Below are 21,061 nucleotides of genomic sequence, written 5' to 3' on the forward strand. Positions count from 1 at the left end.
CACAGAAATCCTCAGAAAGCATGAGAAAAAGAAACTGAAAATGGGAGAAATTTTCCAACTTTTAGAAAAAGGGAGAAGGTTCTTGAAACTACAGATTAGCTTGGTGTCAATCCTTAAGAAAACTCTAGAAAAAATTATATAAACAAATTGGAGAACTCAGGGGGATGAAACAGCAATTCTAGGACCTAGAACAGGTACAATATGAGCCAATTATGTCAAACTGACCTCATTTTTCTTGATAGACCTACTAGACTGCTAGACCAAGACAATATTGTAGACTTAATGTATCTTGGCATTTGAAAGCTTTCCATCATACAATTTTAGTTCAAACAAAAACAAAGGTATATCAGGATTCCCCTAAAATCAAAAACAAAGATATATCTGGATTCCCCTAAAATCATACCACGAAATAAAGACTCAAGTTCAAGCCTTTGTATGTGGGAAAATGTACCAGGAAACACTGGTACAGAGGAATGGGGAAGACAGGAAAGGGGCCTATAAAGGATGTGTTATCCAGCAAGTTACCATTGTTGTTAAGTGGAACCTACCTATCCCCACCTCCCACACCATCCTTGAGTCTCATTCTCCCATCACCCCCTGGTACCCCTATCTGTATTTCTGCCTAGACCCTATGGCTGTACCTCTAAAAAGCCCTCAGACTGGCAGGTGGAAATCAGGCTGGCACAAAGAGAAATAGTAAGTGCCAAGACAGGGCCAGGCAACAAGAGGTGTTCGTGGCTAAATGAAAACCCAAAAATTATTAAAAAATAAAATATTAAGGTATTACTATAGCATGATACTCATCACTTTGTTCAGGGATACTACTTGTTTGAATATGGATTTTTGCTTTCTCAAAATATGTTCTGCATTCAGTTGTAAGTGGTTTCTTTAGACAAACTACATTAACATAGTTTTTGTTTTAAATTAATAATGACTCATTTGAAAATCTAGTATTTTCAAATATTTTTATTTGCTCAATGTTTTAACATTTGCAAAGCACTTTTACATGTTCTCTCAAGTTAATTTTTAGTAAGCTCTCCACCATTACTCCATTCGCACTAGCACTTTCCTATTCCTGAAACATAACTAGTCTTTTCCATCTTAGGATCTCTGTAGGTATGCTTCTCAATGGCTCTCTACCAAGAATGTTCTTGCCCTCAAACTTTTTGCAAGTTTGGCTTTTCATACTTCAAGTGACAGTAATTAAATATTACCACCTTAGTTCTTCCTTAGTACCATCTAAACAGAACAGGTACTGCCTGCCCTTGCCTTCATTGTTTTTCATGATATTTTATGCCTGTCCTTCAGAGAACTTAATATATTTGAACAACTCATTATTTAGTTGTCTGCTTCTACCACAAACACAAGCCTATAAACTCCATGAAGCACTGCAATTCATGAATCATGGCATTATGCCTGGCAAATTCAGCAAGTATTTTCTGAGAAAACAACAAATTAACCAATTAAATTGTCCCTGAAATTTTTAAGATTCAAAATCTTGAGATTGCATAGGGTCTTAAAGAAACCTCAGGGATTATCTAATCCAATCTGAATTTTAAGAAGGTTCAAAGGGGGATTTTCCAGGGGCGACTGGATGGTTCAGTCAGTTAAGTGTCCGACTTCGGCTCAGGTCGTGATCTCACAGTTCACGGGTTTGAGCCCTGCATCGGGCTCTGTGCTGACAGCTCAGAGCCTGGATGGAGCCTGCTTCACATTCTTTGTCTCCCTCTCTTTCTGCCTTCCCCTGCTTGTGCTCTGTCTCTCTGTCTCTCTCTCTCAAAAATAAATAAACATTAAAAAAAGGGGGGTGGTCCAGAACACAGAGCTCCTCAGTGCCAGATGAAGCCCTTAAAACCACATGTACTGACACACAAACATAATGGTCTAATCATGTCCTAAGCAACTTGAAAATAATCCTTTAAAGTTTTAGCTAAACTGTCTGACTACCAAAGCTCTATTGTCTATACACCCAAATGTAGAGTATGAGAAAAAAAGACAGTTCATTAAAACGTAGAGTGTACACATTTTCCAAAGAAGACATCCAGATGGCAAACAGACACATGAAAAGATACTCAACATCGCTCTTCATCAGGAAAAGGCAAACCAAAACCACAATGAGATACCACCTCAAACCTGTCAGAATGGCTAAAATTAACAACTCAGGAAACAACAAATGTTGGCGAGGATGTGGAGAAAGAGGAACCCTATTGCACTGTTGGTGGGAATGCAAATTGTTACAGCCACTCTGGAAAAGTGTGGAGGTTCCTCAAAAAATTAAAAACAGAACTACCCTACAACCCAACAATTGCACTACTAGGAATTTATCTAAAAGATACAAAAATGTTGACTTGAGGGGGCACATGTACCTCAATGTTTATAGCTATTCCACTCATTGTGGAATTTGAGAAAATTTAACAATGAACATAGGGGAAGAGAAGGAAAAAGAAGATAAAAATAGGAGAGGGACACAAACCATAAGAGACTTAAATACAGAGAACAAACTGAGCGTTGGGAGGAGTGGGTTAAATGGGTGATGGGGGCATTAAGGAAGGCACTCTTCAGGATTAAGCACTGGGTGTCATATGTAAGAGATGAATCACTGAATTCTACTACTCCTGAAGCCAACACTATACTGTATGTTAACTTGAGGATAATTTAAAAAAAAAAAAGTACACAGAGTGAAAATAAAACATAAATAAGCAGCAAACTTCTAAGTAATACGTATGTTTCCTCCCTCAATATGTTCTCATTCAATTACTTGCACAGTAGTGTCTTTAAATCTTTCCACAATGGAAAACACACAGTTCAGTTAGTTAAAATTTACAAATTTACGTGTTTTGTTTCTCTAGCATACCATATCCTTATCAATTTCTAAATAAATATTCCTAAAACAATCTCTTAAATGAACATACTACTTTCCAAAATAAGAGCTATTGAAAGTTAAACTGTACATGTTTACCTCATTGTTGGTATAATGGAGATCCATAGACTGTCCAAAGGCAGTTTTAGCCTTAGATCTCAGATCTTCCAGTTTAACTGGTCTGGGGAACTGAAGGATTCTATGTGGACAGAATTTTAAGATTATTAAAGAGCAGCTGTAAAATGTTCACTGAAAAAAGTGATTAAAATTAAACTTAACTATGTGACCTCTGTATAATGGAATGCAACAAAACTATTAAAAGAATAAAGTTGTTTGTTCTTTGGAGATTCAAATTTTGATTTCTGTACCTTTATCAACTCAACATTTCTGAGGACCTATATATCATGTAAGCATATCCCCAAAATAAGTATTTTTATAAAATTAAAAATTTTTAATTCTAGTATTTTCTTCCTATGTCTCAAAAGATTAGCCTATGCTGACCCTGGGAGCAAGCACCTAAGCTTGGAAATTACTATATTAGACTGGAGTATGCGGGAGGGACCATGTTTGTTCTGCTCACTTTATTCCTTTATGGTCCAATACTTACAGTACTTAATAAATAATGCTCAATGAATGGAAAGAATTGAGAAAATATCCATAAAAGAATAATAGGAAAAAAAGCACGTTGGACAAGTGGATGGTATATGTGGTATATCCAATTTTGTTGACATCTCTGTATAAAACATTTTTACATCTTCAGGTTATATGACTCATGAGCCTGTTTAAAGCCCTTAAAATGGATGCTTTTTCACTAACTGGATTTAATGAGACACCAATAACAGAGGTGAAATCCCATCTTCTCTATCTCCTATTAGGCCTTGTTAACAATTTTGTTGTCAACCACCACCACCACCACCACCACCACCTCTACCACTGCACTAAGATACAGATACCCAATGGAAGGCTAGGCTTATCCCTCTGCTAATTAATTTACAGCCACCATTCCAATCATCTTCCTCAATGTTACTAATCAAATATACGTCATATGACTGAGGTCTCTTGAGAATAATCAAAATTATGAATGTTAAATCCATGTACATAAGCTTTATATAATATCTGAAGGGACAATACAATTATGATAAGGAGAAATATACTTGATTTCCACTGAGTAAAAATAAAAGGAAATAGTAATATTTAAAGGCTGTATTATCCAAGATTTTTTTATTTCCTAAAATAAAAACATTAATAATTGTTACTAAACTTTAGCCTAAATTTTGACACTCTATTATAAGTCTAAGTACATGTTACACATTACCAAAGGACTATTCCATTCTCAATTTGTAAGCCATCAACTTTCACTAAAGTCCAGAAAAAACTTTTAATGGTTTTTATGACTTATTTGATTAAATCAATAAACTGGCATATAGTGTTTCTTTGCTTACCTTTTCTCCCCTCTGTGTTCAAATTTGACTCGCACATCATTCTGTAATGAAATGATAAATCATTTCAGAGATCAGATAAAATTTCTACAATTTCTAGATAGTTTTTTCTTAGTCACTCATTTTTTTTTCCCCTTAGTCACTCATTTAAAAAAAAAAAGCAGGGGGAAAGGAGGTTTCATTTTCAGTGTGAACTCCAATCAATTCATAATGTCTGTCAAAGAGCTGAGTTGAGAACTGTGCTGCTGACTCTGGACTGAAAGCAAAGAGCACCAAAATCTCTTAGTGATCATGCCTATGAGACCCTTGCTAAACCTATGAGAGGGAAATACAGAACATTGGATTCCCACTTTTCGTGTTGGACATCTCAAACAAATTTGAGTTACAAAAATCAAAATGATGCTCATTTGTAAACAGAACAGACTATTTTAAATAAAAACAATTTGTTTATCTTAAGTGCTTTAAGAATGGATGAAATATCAGTATTAGAGGGCAGTTACTACATTCAATGAAAACTCTACCATTTTTAAAAACGCACACCCATTAGGAAAAATTATATGACAAAAAATATTTGATTCAAAAATGTAAAAGACAAACACTTTAAACAAACCCTCTATAAGATTAGGATATTCAAGGCAAATAATTCATACAATAAAAATATGTGTTTATTAGAATACCTGCTTTTTTGGTGATGACGATTTTGTTTTTCTGGTTTCCTGTAAAGATAATGCTGGTCTACTGGCTTTATGAAGAACAGCCAAATCTTGCATGATTGAGTTCAAAGCTTGCTGATCATCTAGGTATTTTTAAAATAATAGATGCAAAGAATCATAATTTCAATATGTATTTATCATAGACATCAAACACAAATTTGATCATGAAATTTAATGCAAAATGCGTTAATTTAACGCAAAAATGCATCTAGAACATTTTCAATACCTATACTTCTATTATTTTGGTGAAATAAAATTTCCATTATTTAAAAACTGAATACAAGTAACATTAAAACTGCACTAGACTCAAGCACTAGCATCATACTAGATGTTTACACATGAGACATTTATAGGCAAGATAAACTCATTCTGATTCTTCTAATAATGTAACATCCTAGTGTATGGGTGAAAACAGCCCCATCATGACAAATTACTTTCTGTGATTCCTAAATAAAACATCAATAGAATAGCTAAAATTTTAATTGAAGCTAGTAGGGAAAAAATAAATGACTTTCATCATTATTTGGCATTTATGTTCAAAGTACAGAATTCCTTTTAGAGATTTTAATCAGTATTTCAAGTCAGAAACAAAAGGCTTTATTCTGTGAATAATAAATGACCTACTGATATTTGTAAGTACTTCCTCACCATAAAGTTCAACAAGACTATATTTAATAGGCTGCTTAAGGATCTCAGCCAGTAACAACTTAAAATGTAACAATGTAAGAAAAATGCATTCCTTTAAAAAAAAAGGGGGGGTGAATCCATAAAACTGAGTGAAAGGATCATGAACTTTTAATTTCTTCCAAATAAATCAAAAATTTCTTTCTAAGACTGTAAGTCTGAGTCTCCTAGTAATACCAATTATATGCTCTCTGGGAAAGTTTGGAGATAATTTAATTGATTTTCACTAGTAAATCACTAGAATTAAACCAATTCTACTAATGATAATCAGCAAATAATCAATAAAGGAATTGAAGGACTTTTACAGATTACATTTTAAGATGTAACCATTTTGGTGAGCAATAATTTATGTTTCAGAGTAGTAATAATTAAAACATGCTTTACCCTGTAAAGAGAAATCATTAAAAAGAATGTGGCAATTCAATGGCTTCATCAGCCTTTCAAACACACAAAATAGCTGACTTTCCTAATGTATTAATTTTTTTATAATACTCAATATATTCTGCTCTATAATGAGACTGCTTGCATATTAAATTAAAATTAAAATTAAAATTAATGCTGCCAAAGGTTTTATCAGTAAATTCAAGGTTTAGAGAAAATTTTATAATCCTTCACAAAATATTCTTTGTAAAATACAATTTCATCACGTCACCTTAGCCAAACAGCAACTGAGCCAGCCAGGTATAATGTAATCACAAAGTGTGTTCTGTCCACAGGTCCAAGCCAGAACATGTCATTTATTGATAAAAATAAATCTGCCCTTAGGAAAAAAATAAGCTGAGAATGATCTCAACTGGAATAAAATATTCTCATGTAACCTTCTCGAGAAAGGTAAGCTCTTTAATCCTAACTGGATTTTTAAGTATTTAATACTTTTAAGTATTCGAGAGAGAAGAACTCGAAAAGTTAAAAGTACATATATATGTTCTAATTATTTTCTTCATTAGAGAAAACTTAAACACTTGCATTTAGATATTTTCCCATGTTTAATATCACAATACCAAAATGAACAGATGCCTGGCTTAAATCTCTTATCATATTTACATATACTAATTTCCTTGTTTAAAAAAAATGAGGTTGGGGGTGCCTGAGTGGCTCAGCTGGTTAAACATCTGACTTCAGCTCACTCAGGTCATGATCTCACAGTTCATGAGTTCGAGCCCCACATCGGGCTCTGTGCTGACACCTCAGAGCTTGGGGCCTGCTTCAGATTATGTGTGTCTCTCTCTCCCCCTCTTCCGTTCGCACTGTCTCTGTCTCCCAAAAAATGAATAAACGTTAAGAAAAAAAATTTTTTTAATAAAAGAAGTAAAAAATAAAAAAACAAGTACGGCTTCCTATCATAGATGTAAAAAAGTAAGGAGGACCATTTTAATAAAAGTAACTTCTCAGTGAGATGACATGCAAATAAAGGGCAATTTAACTGAGTTCCTTCTTTTTCCGGCTTGAAGAAGAATCACATGATATACCTAAGTACCCAATAAGAAACTTACTTTGAGGACGCTGACAAGATGTAAACTAACAAATTCACAAAAGATCATGCAAAGTGGTGAACATCCACTATAAGCACTCTTGTAACAATTCTTAGGCTGCTTTACTCTATCAAGAATCTCTGTGGTGGTCGTTGGTACTAGGCAGATATGACAGGTTATAAATTTCTTAAAGATCATGAGTTGATCAAACAGGCAATGAGGATGCCTACAGGAGGAGGCCAGAGTCTGACCAAAGGCACACAGATGAAGCAGTGGGTGTCTGACATGCTGAAAAGACATTTACCTGAACACAAAAACAAATTATTTGGGAAATAATTTCAATAAAATCTTTTATCAGAAAGGTTTAGATTCCTTCTATGCTTATTCATTATGCTTGTAAAATAATTACAGGAGAACATCCGCAATCTAAAATTCAAATACCTATGATTCATACTTTTTTTTTTTTTTAAATCTTTTTTTTTTTTTTTTAATGTTTATGTTTGAGACAACGCGAGAGACAGAATGCAAGCAGCAGGGGGGCAGACAGAGGGAGACACAGAATCCGAAGCAGGCTCCAGGCTCTGAGCTGTCAGCACAGAGCCCGACGCGGGGCTCGAACTCACAGACCGTTTGATCATGACCTGAGCCAAAGTCGGACACTCAACCGACTGAGCCACTCAGGCACCCCTGATTCATACTTTTAAATATTCAGTTTTCTGTGAATACCTTTGTATAAGTTTTTAAGCAATGACTATTCCTTGTGTTGTTGCTTACTATAGTGAAGTGTTATTTGAGAAGGATGGTACAACTGGATTTGATTAATACACAGCTCAGACTGCAAGTGAGAACAACCAAAATGAAAAGATGATAGGAGTTCAGTAAAAGATATCCAATTTGGAACTGGAGGTGAAGCTGGGCGGAGAATTTGGGCCACATGATGGCACTACACACATGGTTACAAAAAGAGAAATGAAGAGAAATTTAAAAAGCAGGAAGGTGAAGCTTCGGCTTACACACTTGCCACAAGGAGACACACTGAAAATGTACAGACCCTCCACTAAAGAACATTGACAAATTTAAGCTCTTTAGCCTATACTGTCACATATATGCATGTAAGAGTGAATAATAACGTTCGTTAAACAAGTGATAAGAAAAATGTGACAAAGATAAACATGAACAAGTATATGTCAGAATTAAGAAAATGGGATCAGTCTAGATTTAAAAACTTAGCTTCCAACTACTCAGTCCATTTTTTCCCATTTAGGATGGGGTGGGTGCCATTTGGTCCATTTATTTCTAGTGTTTCCCTGTCCAATCCTTGCCTCACGTTGGAAACTTCAACAAGGGGAAAAGGGGGAAAAAAAAGTAAATAACCTATAACCCACTCCCATACTTTAGGAAAGCCTCCCTTGCCATTAACATTATGATACCACATTACATAGTTGGGTAGTTACAACAATTCATTCTTCAGCATTTATTCAATCTTTACAGGTCAGGTTTCCTTATCTAGTATTCTCTCTGGCCATTAGACTCTAAGCAAATCTCAATCCATTTTAGCAGTTTATTTTGAATGTCCCTACTAGGATATCCTGCATGAAATGGTCATTCCAAATATGTAAGTTAACTGAAAAAGTGCTTTAATCTAAAATCTATTAAATACAAAACATTACAGAAGTCTATTACATCATAAAACTTCTTTATAAAAATGTTTGGTCATACACACAGAGAAAAATTTTTCTTCCCCATTTTATCCTTTAATTATAGATGAAAATTGCCTTTAGTCTGAACTCACCCATCATGGCAACCAGCTCAACAATTTGAAAATTAGGAAAATGGTTCTTCCATCAGCATTCTTTACTGCCTGAGGAGAAAAAAAGATAAACACATTTAATCATTAAAAAATATATATATATACATGGCAAAAGGAACTCTGCAGATATGATAAATTAACAAATTTAAGATAAGAGGATTATCCTGGGTTATTTGGCTGGACCTAACATAATCACAGGGATCCTTATAAATAAACAATCAGCAGGAAAGTGTCAGAGTGGTACTGCAAAAAGAATAGCTTGACCACTCATTGTTGGCTTTAAAGACGGAATGGGACAGCCATGAGCCAATGAATACAGGCAGCTGCTAGGATGTGGGAAAGGCAAGAAAAATGCATTTTTCTCTACAGCCTCCAGAAGAACCATAGCAATGCTGACACCTTGATTTTGGCCCAGTTAGACTCATTTTAGACTTCTGACTTCCCAAACTGTAAGATGATAAGATGATTTATGTTGTTTTAAGCCACCAAATTTATGGTAATCTATTATAGCAGTATGTAATGGAACACCCAGTTTCAAGAGCTTGCTAGAGAACTCAACAGACTCAGTGACACAGTCGTACTGACAGCTATAATTTACTATAGCAAAAGGGTACAAAGCAAAATAAGCTAAAGGAAAGGGCAAACGGGGCAAAGACCAGGGAAGGTGAGGGCTAGCTCCTAAGGATCTTTTTTTAATAAAGTCATATGAGACCTTTAATTCCCCCCAACCCCAGAAATCAGTTATGACAACACCAGGAAAAACTGGAAACTCTGCACTGAGGGTTTTTATTAGGGACTGATCAATACATACCCTCTGCCTAGCATACACCAAAATTCCTAACTCCCAGAAGAAAAGCAGCTATTCAGCACAAACTATACTGTTTGTATAAGCAGTTTAGGCACAGCGAGCATTCTTATCAGTTAGGCAGGTATGGACCCTGGTAAGTTCTCAGATGCTAGCCAAGGGTGGATCTTTTAAGCAGTTCTTTCTAAGGATATGCAGTGAGGCCTACCATGTTAACTCTTCTCCACAAGCAAAACAAGAAATACACAGGTTTAAAGAAACTGCACAAAGCAATAATATGAAGTGTTTTGTTGGGCACACAAGATACAATAATATAACTTATATAACAGTAACAGCACAAAGGGGAAGAATGGTGTTATATGAAAGTGTTTGCATACCACAGTAATTAAGATGGTATCAACTCAAACTATAATGATTTTTTGGTTTTTGTTATTTTTTTTTAAGTTTATTTATTTTGAGAGAGAGAAGGAGAGAGAGAAAGCATGCAAGGGCAGGGGAGGGCAGGGGGGGTGGGGAGAGAGAATCCCAAGCAGGCTCCACACTGTCAGCACACAGCCTGATATAAGGCTCAATCCCATGAACTATGAGATCCTGACCTAAACTGAGATCAAGAATAAGATGCTTAATCCACTGAGCTACCCAGGTGCCCCCAAACTACACTGTTTTAAGTTATTAATTTTAATATCCGGAGCAACTGGTAAAAATAAACTTTATAAAAGCGGCAAAAGAAATAAAATTAAATTAGCATACTAGAAAATATCTAACACAAAAGAAAGCAGTAATAGAAAAATGTGGTACAAAATGGATACAACACATAAAACACAAATATAAACAAAGTAGCAGATGTAATTCTACCCATATGTAATTACATTAAATATAAGTGGAATGAACAAACCATTTAAAGGATAGAGATTCGCACAGTAGATTAAAAAAACATGATCAGGTGCGACGCCTGGGTGGCTCAGTCAGTTGAGCATCTAACTTCAGCTCAGGTCATGATCTTACAGTTCGTGAGTTTGAGCCCTGCATCGGGCTCTGTACTGACAGCTCAGAGGCTGAAGCCTGCTTCAGATTCTGTGTCTCCCTCTCTCTCTGTCCCTCCCAGCTTGTACTCCATCTCTCTCTCTAAAATAAACAAACATTAAAAAAAATTAAAAAGGAAAGAGAAGAGAAGAGAAGAGAAGAGAAGAGAAGAGAAGAGAAGAGAAGAGAAGAGAAGAGGAAAAGAAAAGAAAAGAAAAGAAAAGAGAAAAAACATGATTGGGGCGGGGCGCCTGGGTGGCTCAGTCGGTTAAGTGTCAACTCCTGGTTTCAGCTCAGGTAATGATCTCATGGTTTTGTAAGTTGGAACCCCATGTTGGGATCTGTGCTGGCAGTGCAGAGCTTGCTTGAGATTCTCTCTCTCCCTCTCTCTCTGCCCCTCCCCCATCAGCACTAACATACAAATAAACTTAAAAAAAAATAATAACATGATCCAACCATATGCTGTCCACAACTTTAGATTCAAAGACAAAACTGAAAGTAAAAAGATGGAAAAAGATATACCACGCAAGCAGTAGTCAGAAAAGATCTACAGTGCTATACTAATAGAAGACAAAAGAGAATACAAAAATCGTTAGAGACAAAGGAGAACACTTATAATGAAAACATGGCCAGCTCATCAATTATAATTACTATAATATAGTATATACTATACTATAAATATGTATGCATGTAACAATAAACTCAATATACAGGAAGAAGAAAATTACAGAAATTGAAAGAAGAAATAGATCATTCAAAAATAATTGCTACAGATTTCAATGCCCAATTTTCAACAACAGATAAACAGAAAAATCAGTGAGAAAACAAGATTTGAATAACACTATAAAACTTCCACGGAACACTCAACCCAAAACACATTCTTCAGAAATGCACAAAGAACATTTTCCAAAACACACCATGTTAGTCAGTAAAACTAATCTCAGTAAGTATAAATGGACTGAAGTTATATGAAGTCTGTTCCCTGACAACAATGCAATGAAATCAGAAACAGAAGGAAATTTGGGAAATTCACAAATATGTGAAAATAAAACACCACACTCCTTAAGAATCAATGGATCAAAAAAGAAATCATGAAGGAAATTAGAAAATGCTTTGAGATAAATGCAAATGAAACCAAAATATACTGACACTTACTAGATGCTCCTAAAGTACAACTTAGAGATAAATTTCTAACTGTAAATGTTCATATTGAAAATGAGAAGGATCTCAAATTAGTAACCTAAACTTCTACCTTAAGACCCTAGAGAAAGAAGAGCATTTGAAACCCAAACAAGCGGAAGGAAGGAAACAATAAGGATTAGAGTGGAAAATTAGCAAACATTTAGCTAGACTACCCAAGAAAAAAAAAGACACAAATAACTAAACTGAGGTATTAAAGATAGAGCATTATTACCAACCTTACAGAAATGAAAAGAATAAGATAATACTATGAACAACTGTATTTCCAATAAATTGGGTCACCTGGATGACACAAATTACTAGAAACTACCTAACCCAACTCAAGAAGGATCTGAATTCAATATAAAAATTAATGAGATTGAATTAGAAATGAAAACCTTTCTGCAAATAAAAGTCCAAACCACATGCCTTCAAACATTTAAGAAAAAACTACCACTATTAAAAGAGAGAGGACTAGAGAGAGAAAGAGAGAACTGAAGCTAGTATTACTGATTACTGATAAACCAGACAAAAACATTACAAGACAACTAGATCCCCAAGTGAACAGATATAAAAATCCTCAAGAAAATACTAGCAAACCTAATCCAGAACATTAAAAAAAAAGGGGGGGATTACACACTGCAAACATGTGGGATATATTCCACAAAAGGTAGGTTCAGCATACAAAAATCAATGTAATAAATAACATTAAAAAAGGACCAAAACATCATCTCAATAGACACAGAAAATGCATCTGCCAAAATCTAACTACCTTAAATACTTGAAAGACTAGAAAGATAAGGGAATTTCATCAAGGTGATAAAGGTCATCCATGAAAAACCCCACAGCTAACATCATACTTAATGGCGAAAGACCAGATGCATGCCCCCTTAAGATTAGAAACGGATGGCCAGTCTTACTACTCCTTTTTAATACTGTACTGGATACAGGACTAAAAGCACTCCTGTTTTTATAGAAAAACAAATAACACATAATTTTACTCATATGTGGAAGTTAATAAGCAAAACAAATGAACAAAGGAAAAAAAGAGAGACAAACCAAAAAACAGACTACAGAGAACAAACAGATGGTTACCAGAGGGGAAGTGGGAGGGGATGGATGAAATAGGTGAAGGGAACTAAGAGTACACTTTAAATTCTTTTTTCTAATGTTTATTTATTTGTTTTTGAGAGAGAGTGTGCAAGTGGGGGAGGGACAGGGAAAGAGGGAGAGAGAGAATCCCCAGCAGGCTCTGCACTATCAGCACAGAGCCAGACATGGGGCTTGAACTCACAAACTGTGAGATCATGATCTGAGCGGAAATCAAGAGTCAGATGCTTAAGCAAATGAGCCACCAAGGCACCCCAAGAGTATACTTCTCTTGATAAGCAAAGAAATATACAGAATTGTTCAATCATTACACTGTACACCTGAAACTCATTTAACACTGCATGTTAACTATACTGGAACTTAAATAAGATTTTTTAAAAGTCACATAAAAAAATAAAATAAATTCAATTTATAGTATCAAAAAGAATAAATTACTTGGGAATATACTTAAGAAAAATAAGTCTTGTATACACTGAAAACTATAAAACATTATTGAAAAAAATTGAAGATCTAAATGTATGGAAAGGCATCCCATGTTCATGGATGAAAGACAATATTGTTAAGATGGGAATATTCCCAAAGTGATCTACAGATTCCACGCAATCTGTATCAAAATTCCAGTGGCCTTTTTTTTTTCTTTTTTTGCAGAAATAGAAAAGCTAATTCTTTAAAAAAAATTTTTTTTAATGTTTATTTATTTTTGAGAGAGAGACAGACAGAGGGTGAGAAGGGGAAGGGCAGAGAGAGAGGCAGACACAGAATCCAAAGCAGGCTTCAGGCTCTGAGCTGTCAGCACAGAGCCCAACATGGGACTTGAACTCACAAACTGCAAGATCGTTACCTGAGCGGAAGTCAGACACTTAACTGAGCCACCCAGGCGCCCCCAGAAAAGCTGATCCTTAAATTTGTACAATCCCCAGAAAAGCTGATCCTTAAATTTGGAAGTACAAGAGGCCCTGAAGAGCCAAAACAATATTGCAAAAGAAAAATAAAGTTAGAATATTCACACACCCTGATTTGAAGGCTTACTACAAAGCTATAGCAATCAAAACAATGGGAATACTGACGTAAGAATAGAGACTGGTGGAACAGAACTCAATCCAGAAATAAACCCCAACATCTACAGTCAAATGATTTTTGACAAGGTTGCCAAGATAACAGTGAAAGAACAGTCTTTATAAAAAAATTTTTTTAATGTTTATTTTTGACAGAAAGAGAGAGAGAGAGAGACAGAGCATGAGCGGGGGAGGGGCAGAGAGAGAGGGAGGCACAGAATCCGAAGCAGGCTCCAGGCTCTGAGCTGTCAGCACAGAGCCCAATGCGGGGCTCAAACTCACAGACCGCAAGATCACGACCTGAGCCAAAGTCAGGCGCTCAACTGACTGAGCCACCCAGTTCTGGCAGTTCACTGGCACTGAACAACTGGATATCCACATGCCAAAGCCTTAAGTTGGACTCCCACCTCATATAGTATGCAAAAAATTAATTCACAATCGATCAAATACATAAACGTAAAAGCTAAATCCAAAAAAAACTCTCAGAAGGGAACAAAGGTATAAATTTTCATGACCTTGGATTAGGCAATAGTTTCTTAAATGTGACCCTACAAGCATAAGCAACAAATGGACTTCCTCAAAATTAAACATTTTTGTGCATCAAAGGACACTCTCAAGATAGTGAAAAGACAACTCACAGACTGGGAGAAAATATTTGCTAATTATATACTTGATAAGGGTCTAGGATACAAAATATATAAGGTCTCAATAATAAAACAACTAACCCAATTATAAAATGGGCAACAGATTTCAAAAGACATTTCTCCCAGATATAAAATAGCCAATAAGCACTTGAGAAGATGCTTAATATTAACAGTCATCAGGGAAATGCAAATCAAAACCACAATGGCATCCTACTAATTCACACCCAGTAGTATGGCTATAACCAAAATGACAGACAATGACAAGTGTTGGTGAAAATGTGGAAACACTGAAACTATATGAATCATTATTTCAATTCTTAGGTATATATCCAAGAATACTAAAAACATATAACCACACAAAAACGTTTACACTAATATTCCATGCAGCATTACTTAGAAGAGACAAAAAGATCATATAGTTTACTCAAGATCATAAAGCTGGGCAAAGTTAGGACCCTAATACCCACTTCTTATTTCTCACTTAAACTTTCTAGAATACTATGTGTCACTCCAGTTCACCTTTCAAGAAAATGGCTAGCATAGGAAATTCTCCTACCATACATATAGACACAGAGAATGTCACAAAATGGTTGAGAAGAATTTATTCAGTATATTGTCTTTCTACAAATTTAAATTCTCAACTGCCTTTTTCAATTTTTAAATTAAAATGTTGAAGACAAATCTTGACTAACCTCCAAAATAAAGTATTCTGAACACAAAATTTTTCCATTTAAATCAATAACATCTCTTTCATGAAAAACAGTTAATTCCCCAAACCACAAATTAAATAAAAAAGGCATCAGTCTAATGGAAAAGCAGTTCAAGGCTGCATTTATAAAAACAACTATGGGGATGCCTGGGTGGCTCAGTCTGTTAAGCATCCTACTCTTAATTTCTGCTCAAGTCATGATCTCATGGTTTGTGGGTTCAAGCCCTGCTTCAGGCTCTGCACTGACAGCGAGGAGCCTACTTGGGATTCTTTCTCTCCCTCTCTCTCTCTCTACCCCTCCCTTGCTCACACTCTCTCTCCCAAATAAATAAAACAGTCAATAAATAAACAAACAGTTCGGTACTTTTACCAATATTCTGAGGTTGAAATTGGCAAAAACACCAAAATATATAAAATTAAAGGTACAAGTTAGTAGGAAAAGCTAAACAAAGGTGAATCACATCTGTACCTGAAAGTTTTTATCTACAACCTATTTTAATTTTTGTCATTTTGACATTTATTACCATAGACTGATTTTGCCAGCTTTTCATATTAATTCACAGAAGACATACGCTTTTGTATTTATTTTCATTCAATATCTGTTACAGCTCTGAGATTCTTCCACATCATCTGTATGAGTATTTTGCTCATTTTCATTGCTGTGTAATACTCCATTATGTGACTATATCTCAATTAATTCACCTACTCTACTAGTGGACATAAAAGTTTCCAGTTTTTGACTATTACAAACATAGGCTTTACAAACCTCCTTGAACATAACTTTTAGTGAACATAAACACATATTTCTGTTGGATATATACCAACAGAAGGAATTGCTAGGTCACTAAGACACACACATAGTTAACTTTAGCATATATGGCCACTTTCTTAGAGTAGCTGTCAATCTATATCCTCCCACCAGCAACGTATGAGAGTTCCAGTTCTTCCACCTTCTCACCTACCCTATTAGTCATTCTGGTGACTATGTAATATCTCACTAGTTTTAATTTATACTTACCTCATGGCCAATAATGTTGAGTATCATTTCAGAATGGCATAATGAATTTAAAAAGCATGATCCTATTATACAGTGTCTATAAGATCTAAGGACATGATAGGCTAAAAGTAAAAGGACAGAAAGATATCCCATGCAAATAGTAACCAGGAGAGAGCTAGAGTGGCTACACTAATATCAGACAAAACAGACTAGAAGTCAAAACTGTTATAAGACACAAAAAAGACATTAAATATTGAGAAAATGGTCAATTCATTAAGAAGATATAACAATTATAAACATACATACACCAAACAGCAGAGCTCCAAAATATATGAAGCATGAACAGAATTAAAAAAGACAAATACATACCTACACAGTAACAATAGAAAACTCAATACCCCACTTTCAATAACAGAGCAACCATTCAGATCAGTAAGGAAATACAGGACTTGAACACTATAGGCCAACTGGACCTACCAGACGGATACAGAACACTCAATCCAAAAACAGTACAATACATAGTCTTCTCAAGTCCACATGGAACATTTTTCTGAATAGACCATATGTTAGGCCACACACAAAAAAAATATTAATAATTTAATAAGATTAAAATCAGACAAAGTATTTTTCCAATCATAGTGGAATGAAACTAGAAATTAACAGCAAAAGGAAAACTGGAAAAGTCATAAAGATGTGGCAATCATACAGTAAATTCTTAACCAATGTTTCAAAGAAGAAATCACAAGGGAAATTAGAAAATATCTTGAAAAAGATGAAAATGAAAACACAACACACCAAAACTCACAGGATACGGCAAAAACAATGCTAAGAGAAATTTAGAGCTATAAATATTTATGTCAAAAAAGATTTCAAAACAACCTAACTCTATATCTTAATTAGTAAAGCAAAAACAAACTAAGCCAAAAGCTTACAGAAGGAAAGAAATAATAAAGGTTAGACCAGAGATTAAAGAGAGAAGAGAAAAACAATAAAGAAAATCAATAAGACCAAGAGCTGGTTCTTTGAAAAGATAAACCATTAGTTAGAATAAGAAAAACAGAAAAGATTCAAATAAATTAAAATCAGAAAGAGAACATTACAGGAATAAAAAGGACCATATCAGAGCAGCATGAACAACTGCATATGAAAAACTGTATAACAGAGGTGAAATGGAAAAATTTCTAGAAACATAAAACCTACCAAGAATGAATAATGATTAGGAAATCTAAACAGACCTATGATTAGTAAAGATAATGAACCAGTAATCATAAAGTTCCTGACAAGAAAAGCCCAGGACCAGATGGTTGCACTAATGAATTTTATCAAACATTGACACATGGTTTCTTCTGAAACAATTCTTCCAAATTCTGAAACATTCCAAAAAAATTGAAGAGTAAGGAGCATTTCCTAACTCATTGGACGAGGACAACATTACCCTAATACCAAAGCCAAACAAAGACATTTAAAAGAAAACTATTGGACAATTATCTCTTATGAATATTGATGCAAAATTCCTCAACAAAGTACTAGCAGACCAAATTCAGCAGCATATTAAAGGGATTATACACCATAACACAGTGGGATTTACTGCTGAAAGGCAAAGATAGTTCAATATATGAAAAAATCAATGTAACAGGTCACATTAACATAATGAAGAGGGCAAAAAACACAAGATACACTCAATTGATGCAGAAAAAGCATCTGACAAAATTCAATACCCTTTCATGATAAAAAACACTCAACAAACTACCAATAGGAGGAAACTTCCTAAACGCAATAAAGAGCATATATATAAGAAAAGCCTACACCTAACATCACACTTACTGATGAAAGACTTTTCCTCTAAGATTTACCATCTTCAGATTAGGAACAAGACATAAATGCCCACTTTGCCACCTCAGTTCAACACAATACTGGAAGTTCCAGTGAGAGCAATTAGGCAAGAAAATAAATGATAAGCATCCAGATAGGAATGAAAGAAGTAAAATATCTCTGTTTGAGATGACACGATCTTATATATAGAAATGTCTAAAGATTACACACATACAAACAAATTCACCAAAGTTGCAGGATACAAAATCAATACACAAAAATCAGTTACATCTCATTACATAATGAATAATCTGAAAATGAAATTAAGAAAATAATTCCACTTACAACAGCATCAAAAAGAGTAAGATATCTCGGAATTAACCTAACCAAAGAGGTGAAAAACCTGTACAATGATACACTGCCAGAAACGCTGCCAAAAGAAATTTAAAATATATAAATAAATGGAAACATATCCCATGCTCATGGATTAGACGACTTAACACCATTAATAGGTCGATACTACCAAAGTGACCTACAGATTCAATGCAATCCTTATCAAAATCTCCATGACATTTTTTGCAGAAAAGAAAAATCCACCCAAAAGCTCATATAGAAATCTCAAGGGACTCCAAATAACCAAAGCAATCCTGAAAAAGAACAAACCAGAGAATGTACACTTTCTGATTTCAAAACTTACTACAAAGTTACAGTAATTAAAACAGTGTGGTACTGGTGTAAAAGACACACAGACCAATGAAAAAGAGTCCAGAATTAATCCCTTGCATATATATGGTCAAATGATTTTTGACAAGGATGACAAGACTATTTAATAGAGAAGGACAGTTTTGTAAACATATGGTGATGGGAAAACTGGATATCCTTATGCAAAAAAAATGTAGACTGAACCTTACACCAAACACAAAAATTACCTCAAAATAGATCACAAACCTAAATGTAATAGTGAAAACCATAAAACTCTTCAAAGAAAATAGAAAGGAGAAGCTTCATGACAGAATTTTTGCAACAATGCCTTAGATGTGACACCAAAAGCACTGTCAACAAAAAGATAGATTAATTGGAGTTCATCAAAATTTAAAACTTCTAATGGATGAACCTGGAAGGTATTATGTTAAGTGACATAATCCAGTCATGTAGAATACCACATGATTCTATTTTTATAAGGTATCTAAAACAGTCAAATTCATAGAAGCAGAGAATAAGCAGAGTGGAAGCAGAGTGGTTTCCAACGACTGATAGGTGGGAAAAATGGGAAGTTGTTATTTAATGAGTATAAAGTGTCAGTTATCCTACACGCGTACGTTCTAGAGATCTGTCGTACAACACAGTTCCTATAGCTAATGATATGGTATTATGTACCTAAACGTTTGTTAAGAAGGTAAATACCCTTAAATATTCCTTCCACTACCAAAGAAAGAAGAGACATACGGAATCTTTGGAAAGTGCTGGATATGTCTATCACCTTAATTGTGGTAGTAGCATGGGTACCTGTATATGTCCAAACTAATAAAATTATACAACACCAAACAGATAGTTTTTTTTATATCAATTATACCTCATTAAAGCAGTTAAAAATTTTTAAAACTTCTGTGCATCAAAAGACACAGTCAACAATTAAAAAGCAATCCAGACAATGGGAGAAAATATTTAAAAATCATTGATCTGAGAAGAGGTTAATGTCCAGAATAAATTCTCACAATTCAACAACAAAAAACAAATAATGTGATTAAAATATGAGCACAACAGGGCGCCTGGGTGGCTCAGTCGGTTAAGTGTCTGACTTTGCTCAGGTCATGATCTTGCGGTTTGTGAATTCAAGCCCCATGTCAGGCTCTGTGCTGACGGCTCAGAGCCTGGAGCCTGCTTCAGATTCTGTCTCCCTCTCTCTTTGCCCCTCCCCTGCTCATGCTGTCTCTGTCTCAAAAATAAACACTAAATAAATAAATAATAAAAAATAAAAAATAAGCACAAGACTTGAATAGACATTTCTCCAAAGATGATATACAAATGGCCAATAGAATATGAAAAGATGCTTAACATCATAAATCATTAGGGAAATAAATTCCAACTAAAACATAATGAAATACCATATCACACCCATTACAATAACTACTATCAAGGGGCACCTGGGTGGCTCAGTTAGTTCAGCATCCAACTCTTGATTTTGGTGCAGGTCATGATCCCAGAGTCATGAGGCCACAGGATCAAGTCAAGACCCGCATCTGCCTCTGGGCTGACAGTGCAGACCCTGCTTAGGATTTGCTCTCTCCCTCTCTCTCTGTCCCTCCTCTGCTTGCATGTGGATGTGGTGCACATATTCTTTCTCCTCAAAATAAATAAACTTAAAGCAAAACATAATAAAGGTTGGCAAAGATGTGAAGTAATTGAAACTCTTCTGCACTACTGGTGGGAATGTAAAATGGTGCAGTCACTTAGAAAAACATTATGGCAGTTCCTCAAAAAATAAAAAATTAAGGGGCACCTAGGTGGCTCAGTCAATTCAGCATCCAAATCTGGATTTTGGCTCAGGTCATGATCTCACAGTTCGTGACGATGAGCTCCACATCGGGCTCTGTGCTGATAGAGCAGATCCTGCTTGGGATTCATTCTCTCTCGCTCACTCACTCTCTCTCTCTCTCTCTCTTCCTTCCCTCTCCCTCTCCCTCTCTCCCTCTTCACTCTCTCAAAAATAAATCAACTTCCCTATCAAAATAACACCAGCATTCTTCAC

The 21,061-nt window shown here is 35.1% G+C and overlaps 1 protein-coding gene across 1 annotated transcript in view; it reads right to left on the reverse strand.

Moving 5' to 3' along the window:
* MAP3K2 (mitogen-activated protein kinase kinase kinase 2) overlaps window positions 1-21,061 on the reverse strand; it is a 101,997-nt gene that overhangs the window by 35,805 nt on the left and 45,131 nt on the right. Inside the window, exons 2-5 of the mRNA XM_019469448.2 lie at window positions 8,961-9,029; window positions 4,977-5,095; window positions 4,303-4,343; window positions 2,960-3,059 (exon numbers count right to left, since the gene is read on the reverse strand). Coding sequence (XP_019324993.1) covers window positions 2,960-3,059; window positions 4,303-4,343; window positions 4,977-5,095; window positions 8,961-8,967 — 267 coding nt within the window. The 5' untranslated portion in view covers window positions 8,968-9,029. The remainder of the gene's footprint in view (window positions 1-2,959; window positions 3,060-4,302; window positions 4,344-4,976; window positions 5,096-8,960; window positions 9,030-21,061) is intronic.

The sequence above is a fragment of the Panthera pardus genome, unplaced genomic scaffold (genome assembly GCF_024362965.1).
Source record: "Panthera pardus isolate Hobbes unplaced genomic scaffold, ASM2436296v1 HiC_scaffold_10, whole genome shotgun sequence".
Taxonomy (NCBI): domain Eukaryota; kingdom Metazoa; phylum Chordata; class Mammalia; order Carnivora; family Felidae; genus Panthera; species Panthera pardus.